This window comes from Bactrocera dorsalis, chromosome 2 (genome assembly GCF_023373825.1).
Source record: "Bactrocera dorsalis isolate Fly_Bdor chromosome 2, ASM2337382v1, whole genome shotgun sequence".
In the NCBI taxonomy this organism is placed as follows: Eukaryota; Metazoa; Arthropoda; class Insecta; order Diptera; family Tephritidae; genus Bactrocera; species Bactrocera dorsalis.
Window position 1 is genome coordinate 90,195,930 of NC_064304.1, and position 18,819 is coordinate 90,214,748.

General features: G+C 35.7%; 3 protein-coding genes across 3 annotated transcripts; 1 reads left to right on the forward strand and 2 right to left on the reverse strand.

Annotated features, from left to right (window-relative positions):
• Positions 1–387: 387 nt before the first annotated feature.
• Positions 388–6,307, reverse strand: LOC105230306 (arrestin domain-containing protein 17). Its single transcript, XM_011211005.4, has 5 exons — positions 6,148–6,307; positions 3,387–3,515; positions 3,101–3,315; positions 2,386–3,022; positions 388–775 (listed from the first exon to the last, which is right to left on the reverse strand). Exons 1-5 carry the CDS (start codon positions 6,260–6,262, stop codon positions 573–575), a joined length of 1,299 nt encoding a protein of 432 aa, XP_011209307.2. The 5' UTR covers positions 6,263–6,307; the 3' UTR covers positions 388–572.
• Positions 6,308–6,684: 377 nt separating this feature from the next.
• Positions 6,685–12,249, reverse strand: LOC105230307 (arrestin domain-containing protein 17). The gene is made up of 5 exons (XM_049448336.1): positions 11,960–12,249; positions 8,177–8,344; positions 7,892–8,106; positions 7,120–7,813; positions 6,685–6,952 (listed from the first exon to the last, which is right to left on the reverse strand). The coding sequence occupies exons 1-5, from the start codon at positions 12,072–12,074 to the stop codon at positions 6,735–6,737; spliced, it is 1,410 nt and encodes a 469-aa protein (XP_049304293.1). The 5' UTR covers positions 12,075–12,249; the 3' UTR covers positions 6,685–6,734.
• A 1,457-nt stretch (positions 12,250–13,706) lies between these two features.
• LOC105230308 (arrestin domain-containing protein 17) lies at positions 13,707–18,739 on the forward strand. The gene is made up of 4 exons (XM_011211008.4): positions 13,707–14,099; positions 16,825–17,198; positions 17,256–17,862; positions 18,447–18,739. Exons 1-4 carry the CDS (start codon positions 13,970–13,972, stop codon positions 18,713–18,715), a joined length of 1,380 nt encoding a protein of 459 aa, XP_011209310.2. The 5' UTR covers positions 13,707–13,969; the 3' UTR covers positions 18,716–18,739.
• Positions 18,740–18,819: the final 80 nt, after the last annotated feature.

Consider the following 18,819-nt stretch of genomic DNA (forward strand, 5'->3'; position numbering starts at 1 on the left):
TGAGCACTGTCACCATTATTTAATATATAAAATTTCCTGTGAGTATTCCTTTATATATGTATGTACATTGTTGAAAAGAGACATTGATTCGTTTAAAGCTTTTGGGACAAGTTTTACAAACCTTATGGCTTTTATGGTTGCTGTAAAACTTCAAGCTCATAAGAAAAGTTTTGTAAAGGTTTCAACTTTTACAGCAGTATTTGATGTTTGTATTAACTTAAAGCTTTTAGCAAATTTGTATGGTTTGTAACAAACTTAAAGCTTCAAAAAATTTCGTAACATTTTATGTTTGAATTTAAAGCTATTTTCCAACAGTTTATTGGGTTTGAACCAACTAAGGAATAATCTTCGGGCGAAATAAAGTTCTAAAACTGCTAAAACTCAAACTTTTTTTATGAAAGTTATGTATATTTATTGATTACATTTATATTTTCATAAGTTAGAACTATTTATTAATAGTTTTAGGTTTCTACGAAAAATGTTTAAATACATTTACATATGTATATGTGTATTTATATTTATGAAATGAAAGCAAATAACAATAATATCGTTTTGTTCAATAACGCTTTTCTCTACATCTTGTCATTTTCGAAATTTTGGTTTATATAAGCACCACGTGTTGGTTCCGGTGTAACTGGCGCTGTTGGAGCCATTGTTAAGGGTACGGCATATACTGGATATAATGGCGCAAATTCACATGGCCCGAATGCGTGTAAGTCATCTTCGTTCACATCGCCTCGCATGGTGTGCGTAGACTCCTCGTAGCAGGGTGGTGCTTTAAAAAATATATGAGAAATAAATAAAGTATTGAATTTCATCGTTTTAAAAGCAATTGGTTAATGATATTCGAATTTTCATATAACGAAGGTACAAACCTTCGAAAATATTTAAGTTGTCAGACCGATGGAAATCAATTCCACTGATAGATAAAAAAAACTGTTAAAGTTAAATTCACAATCCATGCACTGGAATGTGGAACTTTTATAAACAAAGTCCATCCACAACATTCCAAAAATGAATTATGGACATTTCCTTAGTAGCTACAATCCACTCTTATATTCCACTTGTTTTGTGGGAGAGATGTGGGCACTGGAAATTTCCTGCTATTGGATAAGGAGTTTAAATGCCAGGACGACATCTAACGTCAGATTTCTTGTGGAATATGCATATGACGGTTTTTGTCATCAGTATCACAAGTTTTCATAAAGTTATGAAAATTTTCTAATATTAACACATATAATAACATTTTGGAAGGAAACTTTGTTCGAAATTTCGAATTTATCCATAAATGTTTCTGCTTTGAAGTATGTATATCTGAAATGTTGTATTTGCGTATGGGTGCGTGGCAAAAACTTATATTCAAATTGTATTCTTAGGGTAACAAAAAAGAACCAAAATTGTAATTTATTCAATGCTCTGTATTTTAAAAAATTACTTGCATTTAGGAAAGACAAATAATTAAATATACATTCGATCGGATCTGTTTTTCTTTAAAATCGCAGGAAATAGTCTATGGACCATTTTGAACCACTTTGTCAAGAGAATATGGGTCTAACCCCGGTTTCGAGCCAACGATTGTTAAGGGGAAATTTTTTAGGGTTTTTAAAAAATTTTTTCGCAGGAGCATTTTGAGATTCTATTGATAATTTCTCATAATCGGACAGATAATAATATCACATATTTCCCATAGAGCCGGTTGTTCAGTTTAATTGCGAATTTTTTTTTGAAAATATCGGTCAATCTGTGAGATATACTTGTATTGTAGTCATTCGCAGAAAATCGTTTCCTAATAATTGTACGCCTGTATGTTTAAAATGGGTTGAATCGTATCAACCATCTTATTTGCGCAAACATCTCCGTTATGGATGGTAGAGGCGGTAGCGAGTTTTCATTTGCATTGAAAACGCAACATTGCTCAAATGAAAACCACAACAACCATGTCGTCACTACGGTAGGTCAGCATGTCGGTTACTAATGGAAGCTTAAGGAACAGATTCCACAAATGGATTCCACAATGAGAATACAATCCACATTTGGATCGTATTTTTCTTTTGGATCGTATTATACATTTGGATTGCATTATACATTTGGAACGTATTATAGATTCTGCGCAAAAAGTGAATGGATGTTTACAAAACAAATACTTCATATAATATACATACTGCGGCAGTTGTATTTGCATCTTTCTATTACTCTACATATGAGCGATGTTTTGGATAGTGTTTTCTGACATATTACGGAAACTTCTGAACTTTATAAATCCCGAGTTCGGGGTACTTTACAAGCTACATTATGTAGTTTGTACAATATCGAGAAAGTTTATGTGGAAATTCGTTCAAAACAAAGCTTCAACTACAACTTTTTCGATATTTAAATAATACTCACGCAATTCCGGGTAAATATCCGCTGGCGACTGAACCCCTGTTAATGCTATATTCTGCTCATCCACTACTTCAGTCACAGCTTGTTGCTCGCCGTCCTTGCTCATTTCATTACCCTGCAACAGCACTTCCTCAGTTAGTGCCGGCATACAACTACTGCGTGGTTGTTGTTGTATAACGGGTGGTGTTTGCCACAATGGCACATTTCCAATAAGAACGGGAATTGTAATGGTCTGACTAGAATACCAACCCTTCATGCGTGCCTCGACTTCCACCTGATAGGAAATGCGCATAATACTGCAAGACCGCAAGCAAGTTGGTGGTGTGGACGGTACAAGAAGTTCGTGCGTTAGCGAACGCGTGCTATTACGCAGCACAGACTCACTTTTCGCCGTCGTCATGGTAATACGTTCGAGGCATGAGTGTAACGCTGGCGCCGGGCTGGAATACCGAACCAACATTACGAGCGCATAACGCACTTCAGCCACGGGTATGTTGGTGTTATTGATGACCAGCGCAGTGACGGGTATGCGCTGTCCGGGCACATAACCGGCCTGCGGCAATTGTATTTGCATTTTCAGTGGGTCCGTTTTGCAGGGTCCACAGCAGTATGAACGATAATTCTCTGAAGTTATTGGTATCTGTGGTTTAAAATTGTTGGTAAATCATTTAGAAGTAAGTATGTGAAAATAGTTACAAATAGTATGTCATGCACTCACCTTTATTTGCGGTGATTCATAGTTAAGATCGAGCATTTTCATCACTGTGAAGCCGCGCGTATAAGTCTGATTGAATTTCCAGGGTATCACCAGTGTAACTTTAACTATATACCGAATGCAGCCATGGAGGCCCTCAAATGATGTCGGACAATTCTCTGGTAGCTTGCAGGCAAAATTATATGTGTGCGTACCAGTTTGTATTGTAAAAATTTGACCTATCGATTGGAAAATTAGTAGCTAATTTATTTTTGTAGTAGATTTTGGTAGTAGCTTATCACACACTTACTTGTTTCCGATCCCATTAGATATGTTTTGGATTCCATATAATCCTCACGTCCCGAAAAGTGTCGTGTTTTACCGAAACGTTTTTCTCGCCATTTTGTAATAGCAAATCCGGATATATTCAAGATTACAGCTGGAAGAAAATAAAGTATATATTTACTTGCTAATTCAAGGAATTTAAGAGTAGCAAATAGTTCAAATGCCAGCGAATGTTAAGCAGAACTTTGAAATTAAGTCGATGAAGGCTAACTCTCAGCTATCGTCTTCTCACAGTTCCTACTAAAAATAGCTCTTTTACAAAATTTTGATCCCGTAAATTTATGCGAAATCAGGTCTCATATTCATTACACCTCACTGCCTTTCCTTTCTACTCCTGATGGACCTCTGTTATATTGTATGTTTGGGAACGTATGTAAAAATATATTAATCGGCGAAATCGTTCGGAGATATTGCAGTTTATTTTAGAACCTTGATGAATTCGAACACCCAAAAGTTGTGAAAAAATCAACTATTATTGAAAGGATATTCGGCTAATTGGGTCGAAATAGTAATGAAATGGTTTATTTATGTGAATGTCTATATTTAACTTAAATATTCCTAGAATTAATAAGTGATCCTTAAATACGTCATAAGTCACATAAGAAGCTATTTTTTTAGATCTAAGATAAGGGACATATTAATTTTTTCCAAAAAAATGCATTGGTTTGATTTAAGCAAAAAACCGGTAAATGGCAAACCAGAAAGAACAGTCTAGTCTAAATTTTAATAATCGTAGTCGCGAATATTAATTCAGCAAATACCTGCACTAGATAACGATAAGCAAAGGTAGCAACCACATAAATATGAATGTGTTTGTGGCGATAAAATATCTACTAAAAATTAGCCAATTAATCTTTAATTTTCCTACATTCCAAAAATAAATATGTACATACGATACTTTGTTATAAACAAATTATACCAAATAAACTGAATGGAATTTTATCAAGTCGACTTATACTGTGAGCAATTTTTATGCCCTGAGCTGGGTATATTAATTTTGCGGAAAAGTTTTTAAGTTTGTAATACCCAGAAGAATAGTCCGTAGACCCTATATGCATATACACATGATCAGCATAAAGAGTTCAATCGATGTAGCCATGTCCGCTGGTCCGTCTGTCTGTATATATGTGAACTAGTCCTTCAGTTTTTGAATTAACGATCTAAAATTTTGAACACGTCCTTGCCTTTCCAAGAAACTGCTCCTTTGTCGGAATCACCGTTATCGGGCTACTAAAACATATAGTAGCCATACAAACTAGATGATCGGAATCAAGTGCTTGTATGGAAAACTTTTCCGTTTGACGAGATATCTTCACGAAATTTAGCATGGGTTATTTTCCATGATAATGATGTAATCTCCGATAGGTGCAACCGAAACAATGACGATAGAGAAGATAATAATGACTATGTTTTTTAAACAAATTAAGATAAGCTTGATGTAACACTCTTTTATTAATTGCTGAAGAGGACAATTACAAATATTATTCTAGGTTCAAAGAGGTAGTAGAAAACAATTGTACGTAAAGTTTTCCAAAGATTCGTTATTCATAGCTCAAGTCAACTTTACTCTATCTAGTCCTTATGATAAACTCTCTTTTCCTTTAAAGTGGAAGTTTTTTGGTCTGTGCAGCATTAAAATTACGGCAAAGTGATTATACCCTAATCAGAGCTTACTAAATTTTCCACGATGATTGTAACAACCAGAAGAAAACGTCGGAGACCCTATGAAATATACATATATATATCTGAATTATCAACTTGACGAGCCATGTACATCCGTCTGTATATATGCGAATTAATTGAAATATCGAACTGAATTTTTGCACACGTTCTTTCCCCTCAGAATGAAGTGCTTCTATGGAAAACTTTTACTTAACGAAATTTGACATGGTTTATTATCCAATATACAGTATCCGAAAAAATTGGTCAGATCGGATCAATATAGCATTTATCTGCCGTACGTACAAACTAAACGATCGGTGTCAAATTCTTGAAAGGAATCTTTTGGATCTGTGAAAATTATTATAGGTTTTACTTGTGATTTTTTTGTTATTATATTTCAAGATGTGTTATGTTATATTAAGTTTTGTTATGATATGTCATGTTATGTTATGTTATGTTATGTTATGTTATGTTATGTTATGTTATGTTATGTTATGTTATGTTATGTTATGCTATGTTTTGTTATGTTAAGTTATGTTATGTTATGTTATGCTATGTTATGTTATGTTATGTTATATTATGTTATGTTATGTTATGTTATGTTATGTTATGTTATGTTATGTTATGTTATGTTATATTATGTTAAGTTATTTTATATTATGTTATGTTATGATATATTATGCTATTTTAAGTTATGTTATATTTTGTTATTTTATGTTATGAAATTGTTATGTTAATTTATGATATTATGTTATGTTTCTATATTATTATTTTTAAATACTGAAAATTTCCCGCATTATATTATATAATTCAATTTGAAACTGCAAACGTAGCGTTATTTTGCCATATTAGCTGAAGTGAATGAGTAAATATTTACATACAGTGCATGCATTTTTATTCCCCGCAAATGTATAGAACTTCAGTGGGTAAATTAGCTTTTCAGATAAGATTAGTGACTGATAACCTTACTTGCGAAATTGCTGCTTAAAAATCGCTTATTCCACAGAAATTGAAGTATGATTCCACACTAATTAACGTTAGCCTTATATAGTACTTAGCGTTACCTTTAACATTTTTGGGTTTATCAGCCTTTAGCACCACCGCGCCATCCACCAATTGGTCAGCGAAATAAATACCGTGCTCATTCTGATTGAACTGAATATCACAAGTTACGACCATTTTGCTACGACAACCGACCGACTCGGACTGAATGTGCCAAAATTGGACAAAGCACCATTAGCTTGTCGGCACTTAGGGTAAATATCCCGCATTAAGCACATATACATACGCATGCGAGTGAAATACATGTGAGTAATTGTGATAAAACAATAACGTAAATGATCTTTCAGCTATATGTACACATACAGTTAGAAATGTTTGATATTAAAACAAAGGAAACAACAACAACAACAACATTACGGTTTTAGATAAGCGAACGACGTTCTTCTGATATGAAAAATATTTGGTGGCGGAAACGTTGTAGAATCGAAAAGCTTTCTGTTTTTTTTCATTCACATGCTTCACCGCTTGCGATTTTTGTGCGCTACTGCCGCTGATAAGTTATTGAAGGTCGCTTCGAAGAAAAGAAACAAATTTTGGCGTTGCTTTGCTTATAAGTATTTATTTATTTATTCACACTCTCAACTCTAAGTCACAGCCAAGTGCTATTTTGGGCTGATAAAACACCACTAGTCGCTACACCATCAACCCTAGGCCCCACATCAACTTCGTCTTTGCCTGACGCGATCGGACTCGGCACCTTGAAGACAGGATAACGCGGTGCAAATTCGGTTTCGCCGTATTCTTGCCCTTCATCAAGGTTAAGTTTTGCTGGTTTTATATGCAACGCAGATTCATAGGACGGCGGTGCTGTGAAGGAAGAAAACTTTGAATTATACATATAATATTATAGAAAGAGGATCTTTGAGCTGGATTAGAAGTGATTTGATATTCTCGCATGTACGAGTGTATAGCAAATGATAAGAATTGTGTGAAGGAAACAGATAAACCATCAGTGTTGTGAATGAATTACTTACGTATACTGGCATCTGCATCCCAGGGATTTGGCAGTGTAGGTGTTATGACAGAACTTGTCGCAGCACCGCTGCTTACTTGTATCGGGTTCTCTTGCACTGTAGACTGCAACTGGTTAGCTTCGGTGAACATTTTTTCGTGAACATCGCCGCTTTTGTCATCCGCCACGAATGAACGGTTCGTAACACCACTACCGCTGGGGACGAGGTTATCAGCAGACGCCACTGGTTGCTTTTGTATGACGCCGAGCAACGGCACATTGCCTATCGTGACGGGCACACAGATGACCTGATCCGTATGCCAACCCTTCACTTTTGCCACAACCTCTACTTGATAGGCAATCTGTATGATGCGGCATAAATTGAAGCATGTTGGCGGCGTAGCCGGCACAATGAGTGTATAGTCGAATTGTTTCTTGCAATGCACCGGCACACCATCACCTTTCAACTTAAGCACCGTTATGCGTTGGTTCTTCGTACGCGTCAGTGGTACTTGACTGTAATAGCAAACGAGCATTACCAATTCTATTTTGAGTTCTTCGACTTTTATCTTGGTTTCGTTCGATATGAGTACGCTAACTGGTATCGCTTGTCCAGGTACATAGCCACTTTGTGGCAAGGAAACGTGCACCTCCAATGGCTGTGTTTTACAAGGCCCACAGCAGAAGACCTTTTGTGCTTCCGACTTGCTAGGCACCTTCGAAATGGATTTATAGATTGAATAGTTAATTAATAACCAGTAATTGTTTGAATTCAACCATAATAGTTTACTCACTCGCAATAAAGGACTGTCGTAGTTTAGATCCATCATTTTCAAAACCGTAAATCCGCGCGTAAAATTCTGATTGAACTTCCATGGTCGCACGAGTTCCACCCTAGTTAAATATCGTATATAACCGTAGATGCCTTCGAAGGACGAAGGGCAGGTGATGGGTAATAGGCAGGCAAACGTATAGGTATGTATGCCTGGCTCAATCACGGCAGATTGGTCTGTTGGAGAGATATTTGAATTGGTTATAATGTTAGCTAATTGTCATAACCTTTCACAAAGTCTACACACTTTCGTTGGAGCTGAGCAAATAAGTCCTCGATTTGATATAATCCTCATGACCTCTGTAGTGTGTTGTGTGGGTTTTAGTGCTCGAACGTCCATGTGCATCGGTTGTTGTGCTGCTGGAGCTTTCCGTCCAACTAGTGTCTGCACAACCGCTAATTTTCAGCACGATGGCTAAAAAGTAAAATTTTCATAAATAACCACTGGTGGTAATAATTTACTATATTGTAATCAGAGATGTCTGTATTAGTCACTCATCTGATAATTTTAAGCAGATGAGTAATGCACGCAAGGCGTATGAGTCATCACCCCTGCGAAAGTATCATTATTGATAACATACTACTGCTTACAATTATTTATTCGAGAAGGGAGTAAGAAATAACGCTTACTATCTAAGTGCTTTTCGGTTTCCGGTGAGAAGACTTATTTACATGTAGTCTGTTATATTTAAAGCTTTGTCCAGACTTTGAGAGATATAGAGCGCTGTTGTTTCACAATCGCAAATTTCATGGAATTTCATTGATACGCATTAATTTTCAACGATAGTATGAAGCTCCTAGTTTAATTTTGGTTTTTGAAATAGTATTTAGTATAGCACGATCTAGGAAGTACGCTTCAAATGATAGCAATTCGATATCCAGTTCGCCCCCTTTTCGGATCGTTTTTATACTCTCGCAACAAAGTTGCTAAAGAGAGTATTATAGTTTTGTTCACATAACGGTTGTTTGTAAGTCCTAAAACTAAAAGAGTCAGATATAGGGTTATATATACCAAAGTGATCAGGATGACGAGTAGAGTTGAAATCCGGATGTCTGTCTGTCCGTCCGTCCGTCTGTCCGTCCGTCCGTGCAAGCTGTAACTTGAGTAAAAATTGAGATATGATGATGAAACTTGGTACACGTATTTCTTGGCTCCATAAGAAGGTTAAGTTCGAAGATGGGCAAAATCGGCCCACTGCCACGCCCACAAAATGGCGGAAACCAAAAACCTATAAAGTGTCATAACTAAGCCATAAATAAAGATATTAAAATTAAATTTGGCACAAAGGATCACATTAGGGAGGAGCATATTTCTATCTAATTTTTTTTGGAAAAGTGGGCGTGGCCCCGCCCCCTACTAAGTTTTTTCTATATATCTCGGAAACTACTACAGCTATGTGAACCAAACTCTATAGAGTCGTTTCCTTCCGGCATTTCCATATACAGTTAAAAAATGGAAGAAATCGGATAATAACCACGCCCACCTCCCATACAAAGGTTATGTTGAAAATCACTAAAAGTGCGTTAACCGACTAACAAAAAACGTCAGAAACACAAAATTTTACGGAAGAAATGGCAGAAGGAAGCTGTACCCAGGCTTTTTTTAAAGATGGAAAATGGGCGTGGCGTCGCCCACTTATGGACCAAAAACCATATCTCAGGAACTACTCGACCGATTTCAATGAATTTCGGTATATAATATTTTCTTATCATCCTGATGACATGTACGAAATATAGGTGAAATCGGTTCACAACCACGCCTTCTTCCAATATAACACTATTTGAATTCCATCTGATGCCTTCTCTGTATAATAAAGGGTGATTTTTTAAGAGCTTGATAACTTTTTTTAAAAAAAAAACGCATAAAATTTGCAAAATCTCATCGGTTCTTTATTTGAAACGTTAGATTGGTTCATGACATTTACTTTTTGAAGATAATTTCATTTAAATGTTGACCGCGGCTGCGTCTTAGGTGGTCCATTCGGAAAGTCCAATTTTGGGCAACTTTTTCGAGCATTTCGGCCGGAATAGCCCGAATTTCTTCGGAAATGTTGTCTTCCAAAGCTGGAATAGTTGCTGGCTTATTTCTGTAGACTTTAGACTTGACGTAGCCCCACAAAAAATAGTCTAAAGGCGTTAAATCGCATGATCTTGGTGGCCAACTTACGGGTCCATTTCTTGAGATGAATTGTTGTCCGAAGTTTTCCCTCAAAATGGCCATAGAATCGCGAGCTGTGTGGCATGTAGCGCCATCTTGTTGAAACCACATGTCAACCAAGTTCAGTTCTTCCATTTTTGGCAACAAAAAGTTTGTTAGCATCGAACGATAGCGATCGCCATTCACCGTAACGTTGCGTCCAACAGCATCTTTGAAAAAATACGGTCCAATGATTCCACCAGCGTACAAACCACACCAAACAGTGCATTTTTCGGGATGCATGGGCAGTTCTTGAACGGCTTCTGGTTGCTCTTCACCCCAAATGCGGCAATTTTGCTTATTTACGTAGCCATTCAACCAGAAATGAGCCTCATCGCTGAACAAAATTTGTCGATTTCGAACATTTCGAACCGAACACTGATTTTGGTAATAAAATTCAATGATTTGCAAGCGTTGCTCGTTAGTAAGTCTATTCATGATGAAATGTCAAAGCATACTGAGCATCTTTCTCTTTGACACCATGTCTGAAATCCCACGTGATCTGTCAAATACTAATGCATGAAAATCCTAACCTCAAAAAAATCACCCGTTATATACATTAGGAACCAATGATGATAGCGAAATAAAACCTTACAAAAATACGGTATTTGAGCTGAGGTATCCCTTGTGGAAAAATTGTCGTGATCGGACTATAACTTTTCAAGGTCCCTGATATCGAACACGAAGAACTCAGTGCCTAACCTAACCTAACCTAACCTAATTTTTCACCGAAAATATCGGTAAATCTCTCAGAATTTAATTCTAATTAATTTTACAGCAAAATAAAAAATATGTAAATGACGGATACTTAAATCTCGATTATCACTTTATCAAGCGAGAGTATAAAATGTTCGGTGACACCCGAACTTAGACCTTCCTTACTTGTTATTGATGTAAATAGTATCATTATACCCTGAACAGGGCATATTAAGTTTGCCACGAAGTTTGTAACACCCAGAAGGAAGCGTCGGAGACCCTATAAAGTATATATATAAATGATCAGTATGTCGAGCTGAGTCGATTTAGCCATGTCCGTCTATCTGGCTGTATATATAGTCCCTAGTTAGTTTTTAAGATATCGTGTTGAAATTTTGCAAACGTCGTTTTCTCTTCAAGAAGCTGCTCATTTGTCGCAACTGTCGATATCGGACCACTATAACATATAGCTGCCATACAAACTGAACGATCGGAATCAAGTTCTTCAATTCCATACAAACTGAACACATAGTTACTAAAAGAAATGCACCTGTGAAAGGTATATTAGCTTCGATGCAGCCGAAGTTAACCTTTTTTCTTGTTTTACCGTAATTTTGTACTTTAAAAATCTAATAATATCGCATTTTTCAAAGTTAGTTTTTTTATTCTAATGGTGCCTGCTTGCAAAATCGATACGATCCATGTCTTTATCTCGGTTCTCAGATGTCTTGACGGACAGCCAACGATAAATTCATAAGTCAAATGTCCCAATAGTTCGAAAGTCTTATATAAATACATAATACATAAACAGCAGAGTCCATCCGCCAAAGTGCGCAACAATTGAGTACTTTATGAAAGATTTTGTGTATCTTGGTTTGCGAGCTTACATAATACAACTCGTGCATGAATTGAAGCCGAAAGACAATCAAGAACGTTGCACGTTTGGTGAAAGTGCTCACAACGAGATGTCCACCAATCCCGATTTGCACAAGAAAATTTTGTACAGCGATGAAGCTCATTTTTGGAATAGATACGTATAAAACAAACTTGTAACATTTGGAGTGACGATTTGCGTTTCAATTTGATCAGATTTATTCTTCTTTTACTTTTATATAAAATACTTGCAGTAAAGCTCACCTTTTACCTGCTTCGGCATGTCCGCTTGCAGCGTAACTTTACCCGTCATGACTTGACCAGCAAAGTAGGTGCCGTAGGGATTATTGTCAAACTCAATGGCACATGTTACAACCATATTTAACACATATATTATTTATTTGAATATATATAACTATAAAAACACAATTTGGGGTTTTCACTTTGAGTATCAAATGGTAAACAATGCGTTCTATCCCGTGCTGTAGCGTCGTATCAACTGCTTGATTCGCAAAGAGAATACTAACGTTTTAGCAATTCTTAAAAATGCTTCACGACTACAATACCAATCGATTTCGGGCCAATATTTTCCCGTTTACTTGCACGCTTAGTTAAAAAGTTCGCCATAACTTTGCTCACATGTAGCTGCTTATCAGTTCGTTGATAAATGCTCCATATATATTTTAACAAATTTAATAACACGAAAATATCGACACACATGCTTACACTGAGTATTGTAGTTAGATTTTTGCATGTGTGCAAAATGTTTTGGCCGTGAAAAACTATATTTGTGTTGCAGAAATGTGATAACGCTTATCGAAGCGTTCAAAGCTTGGTGTTAATACAAAGTATTCACTTTTGTAAACTGTCAATTCTCAGAGAGTAAACGAAGAGATTAGAAAACACTTCAAAAAGTTTTAATTTTACTGTTATCATATGCACATATACAGGTGTAAATATTAAGCTATATGACAATATGACATGTTTCAGAAGACCGTCGTTCATTTGTCAAGGCAGATATGTAGAGTATGGACTTTTCTATATGTCATTAAAAAATAATTGAACACATTCTTCAAATAATTTATGGTATCTATTGGCTAACATAAATTAAATTTCGAAAAAATGTCATATTTTGCATTAAGTAGAGCCTAGTTAGTTGGAGTTTCCTTCTATAGAATCGCTTCTGCAAATACAGTCGTGACAAAGCTTTTACCATCTTGAAATGTTTTTGGACTAAGGCCATAGACTTTAAATTTCATTATTAGATCTCTTTCCTTCATCTCATCCCTCGTTCAATTAATATTTCAATGAGTTATCTTAGAAGGGTTTAATATACATATATTCAAACTGAATATTTTTTCTAGAATTCGAAGTATTTCCTCATCCCTACTTTAAGTAGCTATTAACCGCCTTTTAAGAGCACTTTGTATTTCAGTCTACTTTGCGATAAGTTACCAACAAAAAGAACTCGACTTCATCCACAGATTTGCGAGTGGAAATAACGAGCCACCAATCATCGCTGTCTACTTCCGTGAACCCTCTAAATTAGTTTGGAAAACATTTTAGTCCAGCTTACGTGGTATTACTCAAGAGGCTATTGGTGCTATATACTACATAAATTTTTTTAAATTGTAATAAAAATGTCTTTTCTCGAGAACTTTATATTTCGAAAACTGAAATTGTTTACTCAAATACCTTTTTTGGCGACATATGTTGGCCTCACCCGTTATTCTGATCGCTCTACATTCATAATAATTATTTGTGAATTGAAGCAAACACCAACACATTTATATTATTATCTTTGTCAGTTAACAAACAAACCACTAGCACGCTAAAGTGAGTGAGCAAAAGAAAGATAAAACTAACAATTGCAGCTTTTTTTAAAGCGCTTCCCACACATACACCGTGCCATCGCAGCGTCATAAGCACCTGCTCACATATTTAGGCACAAAGATTGCTTGTCCATTGCGGTGTAACTGCGTGCGCCGCTCACCTACATTATTAACTATTATTATTATTGCCTCAGTTCACCGCTGTTGCGGCTGGTGTGCGGTCGTGCCATCTGCAATAGATTCCGCAGCGTTCGCGTTGTCTCAGTGCTAACGCGCATACAGAAAAACGATTAGAAACGAAGTCGCTACTTTTTCAAGTTGAAGTGCAGCAGACACCTCATACTTTTTGGCGAACGTACATATTTTCGTGTTGGAATTTTTTTTGAAATATAATATAATAAAACAAATTTGAGTGATTGTTGAATTTTATTTCGATTTCAAGATGGGCGATGCTAAGAAATTTAACAACTGTGTTGTTGTATTTGATCAAAATGATTTCGGCACTTATTTTACCGGCCAAATTGTTAGTGGTAAAGTGATTATAACGCTGGAGAAGACAAAAAAGTTGAAAGGTAAAAAATCGGAAATTTATGTTACCAAATCATGTTGAAATACAAATATGAGGAATACAAAACCGTTGATATATAAGTAGAAGAAGAAGAATGAAACAAGTGTGTAACGAGAATCACTATTATATTATAATTTCAAATATTACTGCTAAGTTTTCTAATTAAGTTTATTGAAACACTTATTGAAAGCACCCGCTTCAATATGCCAGTATATACTTCGCTCAACCACTTTGGATAGAGATTTCTTTTACACACTTCTATGAGGCTAGCAATCATACTTATTAGCTAGATTAGCATACACTTCAAATCTGATATCGAGACAAGTTAAATGAAATTGTAATGGCATCAAATAATTTCTACAGACCGCCTGGTCATTTGAGATAGTACGAGTACACTTACATATGTATCTACCTTACCGGAAATGGCTAGCACTCTGAACAGTGGATGCATGTATTCTTGTTCATCAAGTATAAGTACAAGTTGACGTAGTAACACCTCATTTATAATGCTTATCTTCAAACATATCAGCGTTTTATATATTATAAATCCATAATTATAAAAGCATGTCCGGTGGAAAATAACTTCGTTAGAGTATAAGAGAGTGAATTTGATTATTTTACATTCTTGCCAAAAGAGCTGATAAATTGTTTCGAAGATATGCGATAAAGTTCCAAATATGTTGAACAAATGGTCATGAGAACGTCTTAAGTTAAGGTAGCATATTTTGAACCAAACGAGCAAGAACTCTGTTAGGATTTGTTGCATGAACTTAAGATCAGCTTCGCATGCTGAAACTACTGCAAGTTCTCGAGAGTTTTGAAATGATTTATGCATTTTTTTCTATTTTTTTTTTTTTTTTCAAGTAATGCAACTCTGTATGATTGGTCTATTCTTGACAGCGGAATATCACCTTTTCAGTATTTCTCTCTGACACTCTTTTCTATTAGAGTGATATTTGAAAACAAAAATACCTTAAGGCCTTATAAATTCATGTTTTAAGTTTTTAAATCCATATCCAAGTGGGCGCTTTCTCTTGTAATATTATATGCTTGAAGAGCAAACAGATACTTACAGACTTAAACATTTTTCCCAACAATCTTAGTTGCTTAAATTTCTACTTTATTAGTAATAGTTTCAATGAATTTCTTCAAAGTTTTAGGCTTTCCGCTTTTGTAAGTGATTACACTTGTATGTATTTTTTGCTGATATTTGGCCGCCTACGCATTCATCGCTTAAAAATTACTCATAAGTGATTCAGTTAGGCCAAAAATTGATAAACAAATATCTATTTTCATTACTGAATCATATCCAACGCTAATTCAGTCTGCTATGTTTGATAAATGTTGAGTTTGTGTCAAAGCTTTACTCTCTTCTAAATGAAATTGGTTATGCACTGACTGAATCTGATATTAGGTACATAAATTCCATATGTGCCTCTCAACAGTGAGAACATAGTGATATCTTTTAAAACAAAATATATGTCATTATCTTATCTTTACTGTTATCCATTTTTGTTTATGAAATTATCTTATCACCATATTTATCATTCACGTAAAGAAAATATTTTGTTTTAAATCCAGTTATAGACAATACTTTAAAAATTATAATAACACATACATACTTATGTAACATATATCTTAAAGAATCGGAATTTTGAATCGACTAATAATCTTTATATACCTTTCGAGAGCACTTTTCTGCGAAATTTGGCAAAACAAATTTGCGCAACTTAGGAGCACGATCCAATAAGTACTTAATTTCACCGCCCAACGGCGCCATTGTCACAAAAGAAATTTAGTTTGGTTTAGTACGTTAGGCGACTATAAATGTGTTGTTTAAGGAATCATTATTCTAAGAAATATAAAACTGAATTACTTGTTAGAAGAATGTGGTTAGTAGGGTCCCATACACCAAAGCCATATTCCAATATAGGTCTAGCCAAAGTTGTAAAAACTGTTTAAGAAACATACGGAGATCTAAATTTTTCAGGCCAACGTTTAACAAAACTGAAAACACCTTTTGATTTGAAAATTATGGATGAATGAAAGACTAAAATTAAGTTTATCGTTAATATAAGTCCCAAATGAACAAAGTTAAAAACTAGCTCTAGTCTATAGTACTTTATTACATAAGGAGATGTGTAAGCAGATCTAGGTGAAAAGCACAGTACATTTTTTGGCAAGCATTGGAAAATCATTTCTATAATAGACACCTTTCCTCAGTTGAAGTATAGAATTTAAAAAAGCTCTACGTCGCTGGCATATAATAACATTTTTGATAATTCTATTACAGAATAGATATCGTTAATAAATAACAAGAACAGAATCGAACCGAGATGACTACCTTAAGGGAATCTGAAAGAGTATTCTGAAATATCACTCGTTGTGTTTTATTGTATAGATAAGAAGATATCCATTGAAGACATTTCTGTTGAAAGCGCAGACGATAGAGTTTAGTTATGAGAGTCGAGAGTTTTAGCTAAGAAATAATTAGCTGCAGATAGGTCATCACAGTAAGTTGACGCGGAAAGCCACCATGATTTTTTTTCTGTGAACTCAAACGATAGGAGTTTTCACAGTTTAGTGTCTTACAATAACACGAATGTTGAAGATAGCTTAGACCATATTGTCCACCAACTACATTCGTATACATCTCTAAAAAAATATATGATACTCTCTTCTAATATATTTTTATTCAACTTTGCTTCTACACTCTTCCCACTTTTTAGGCATTAAACTACAAGTTTGTGGATTCGCTGCTTGTCAATGGCGTGAAAAGTATGGAAAAAAGATAGCTTTAGCAAAAATTAACCCAAGGGACAAGCATGTGTACTTTGGTCGCGAAGATTATATAGCGTCTACGACATATTTGGTAGGCTCGGAGTTTGGCAATAATTTTTCCATGGAGGAGGGCACTTACACCTATACATTCTCTTGTCCCATACCACCTCACTGCCCATCTTCCTTTGAAGGCACTTACGGCCATATCCGTTACCTCGTCAGGGTTACTTTCATAAGAGCAGGTGCTGCTGATCGTGTACATAATGTCGGTTTCACAGTGCTCATGCCGTTAGATCTAAATAAAGATAGTAAATTGTTAGAGGTGAGTAAAATCAATCGGGGATCCTATGGTATTTAGAAAGTATTTATATTTTGACAGGCTCCTGCTAGCAATGACGCTATGGAGAATGTTTGTTTCTTTCTCGCCAAACCCGTACATTTGACAATTTATCTCCAACAAACTGGATATGTGCCCGGTCAGTTTGTCTTGATCAGCGCAGATGTCGACAATAAATCCACAGCAGATTGCAAAAAATTAATAATAATGCTAAATTTACGTGCCACCTACAACTCAGAGACACCTGCTCTGCATACTGTCTCAGAAAAAATCTGTCTTGTCAAGAAAGTATGCGGTCCTGCACCGCGACAGACGCGTAAATCCTTCGCTGAGACTATACGCATACCAGCAACTGCGCCGACTTGTGAGCACATCAGCAAAAATGTGCGTGTCTCGTACGAGTTATGCGTAATGGCCGTAATGAGTCCCCTGATGCGAAATCCAAGGACTACAATACCGATAACTATAGGCAATGTGCCGTTAGCAATAAGTAGCACAATAGAAGAAGAATTCCTGGAGGAGAGAGAAGTGGAAAATATGCAGCCGACAACATCGCGTGCTGTTTTGCCAGAAAACAGTTTGGAGAATGAAATTGGGGCTGTTGGCGGCGCTAGTGAGGATGACATCAGTGAAGAGGAAATTGAACTGCGTAAGTTTAATTGCTTTATGGAGGAATATAATTCCGATTATGTTCCTTGGAATCTCATATTCACAAATAGAATCTTTAAATCTTCATGTCAGAAAGAAATGAGAGAGTTTTTAGCAAGGAGAGCATGAAAGTTGGTCCAGAACCTAGATTGCAGCGCTAAATGCTTCATTAAGCTCTCAATCGTTTCATATTAGTTAGGAGTTTTGTTCCATCAATTAATTGCTATCTAAAAAAGCTGCTAATTGAGAGAACAAAGACACTAAGTTATCGTTAATACTTGTTGAATATATTTCCTGAGTTTTTCTCAAACGTGCCGAATGGCAGTTTAAAAGACGGAGATATATTAGAAATAACAAATTGGTATAATTTTTAAAAAAATATTAGCAAACTTGGAAGCAATATATGGATAGATTGAGATAATCGGAAGATCTCAGAGATTGCATTTAGGGCATGGCCAATATCTTAGTATTATCTTAATATCTTCATTATATTTTCACATATCTATTCCGCTCCTACTTAACTTATAAATTTTACATTTTTATGCTTCACTACCTTTATTTTTTCTTCGCTCAACAATCTTGCAGCTCCACCATCCTACGAACAAGCGATGTTCATGAGCACAAATATCGCTGACAATGATGCCAATACAGTCAGCGTAGATGCACCTTTCACACCACGCTATCCGGTCTATAATATAGATGAAAGTTCTCTGGCCTTCAGCAGTATGGGTTTGAGCCCACCACCGAATTTGCCACAAAAACGACCACGTCGTAGAAGAAGACGCCGACCGGCAGAAAATCCAACAAAGTTCGCCAAAGATCAACTGCCAACTGAATCGCCAATACAAATATGAGATTGAGAAACCAACTGCTCGAGGAAATCAAAAACCAAAAGAAGGCAATGGATATGAAGTGCAATATTTTACATATTCAATATTATTGTATGAATATAATTGTT

Bases quoted from the DNA above. Each gene is read 5' to 3' on its own strand.
- LOC105230306 (XM_011211005.4), bottom strand. From the start codon at position 6,262: ATGGTCGTAACTTGTGATATTCAGTTCAATCAGAATGAGCACGGTATT. The intron at 3,516-6,147 runs GTAACGCTAAGT...ATTTTCTTCCAG, and splicing joins TAAACCCAAAAATGTTAAAG to CTGTAATCTTGAATATATCC. The intron at 776-2,385 runs GTGAGTATTATT...TATTTTTTAAAG, and splicing joins GGATATTTACCCGGAATTGC to CACCACCCTGCTACGAGGAG.
- LOC105230308 (XM_011211008.4), top strand. From the start codon at position 13,970: ATGGGCGATGCTAAGAAATTTAACAACTGTGTTGTTGTATTTGATCAA. The intron at 14,100-16,824 runs GTAAAAAATCGG...CCCACTTTTTAG, and splicing joins GAAGACAAAAAAGTTGAAAG to GCATTAAACTACAAGTTTGT. The intron at 17,863-18,446 runs GTAAGTTTAATT...ACAATCTTGCAG, and splicing joins TGAAGAGGAAATTGAACTGC to CTCCACCATCCTACGAACAA.
- LOC105230307 (XM_049448336.1), bottom strand. From the start codon at position 12,074: ATGGTTGTAACATGTGCCATTGAGTTTGACAATAATCCCTACGGCACC. The intron at 7,814-7,891 runs GTGAGTAAACTA...TCCATTTCGAAG, and splicing joins ACGACAGTCCTTTATTGCGA to GTGCCTAGCAAGTCGGAAGC. The intron at 6,953-7,119 runs GTAAGTAATTCA...CTTCCTTCACAG, and splicing joins GGATGCAGATGCCAGTATAC to CACCGCCGTCCTATGAATCT.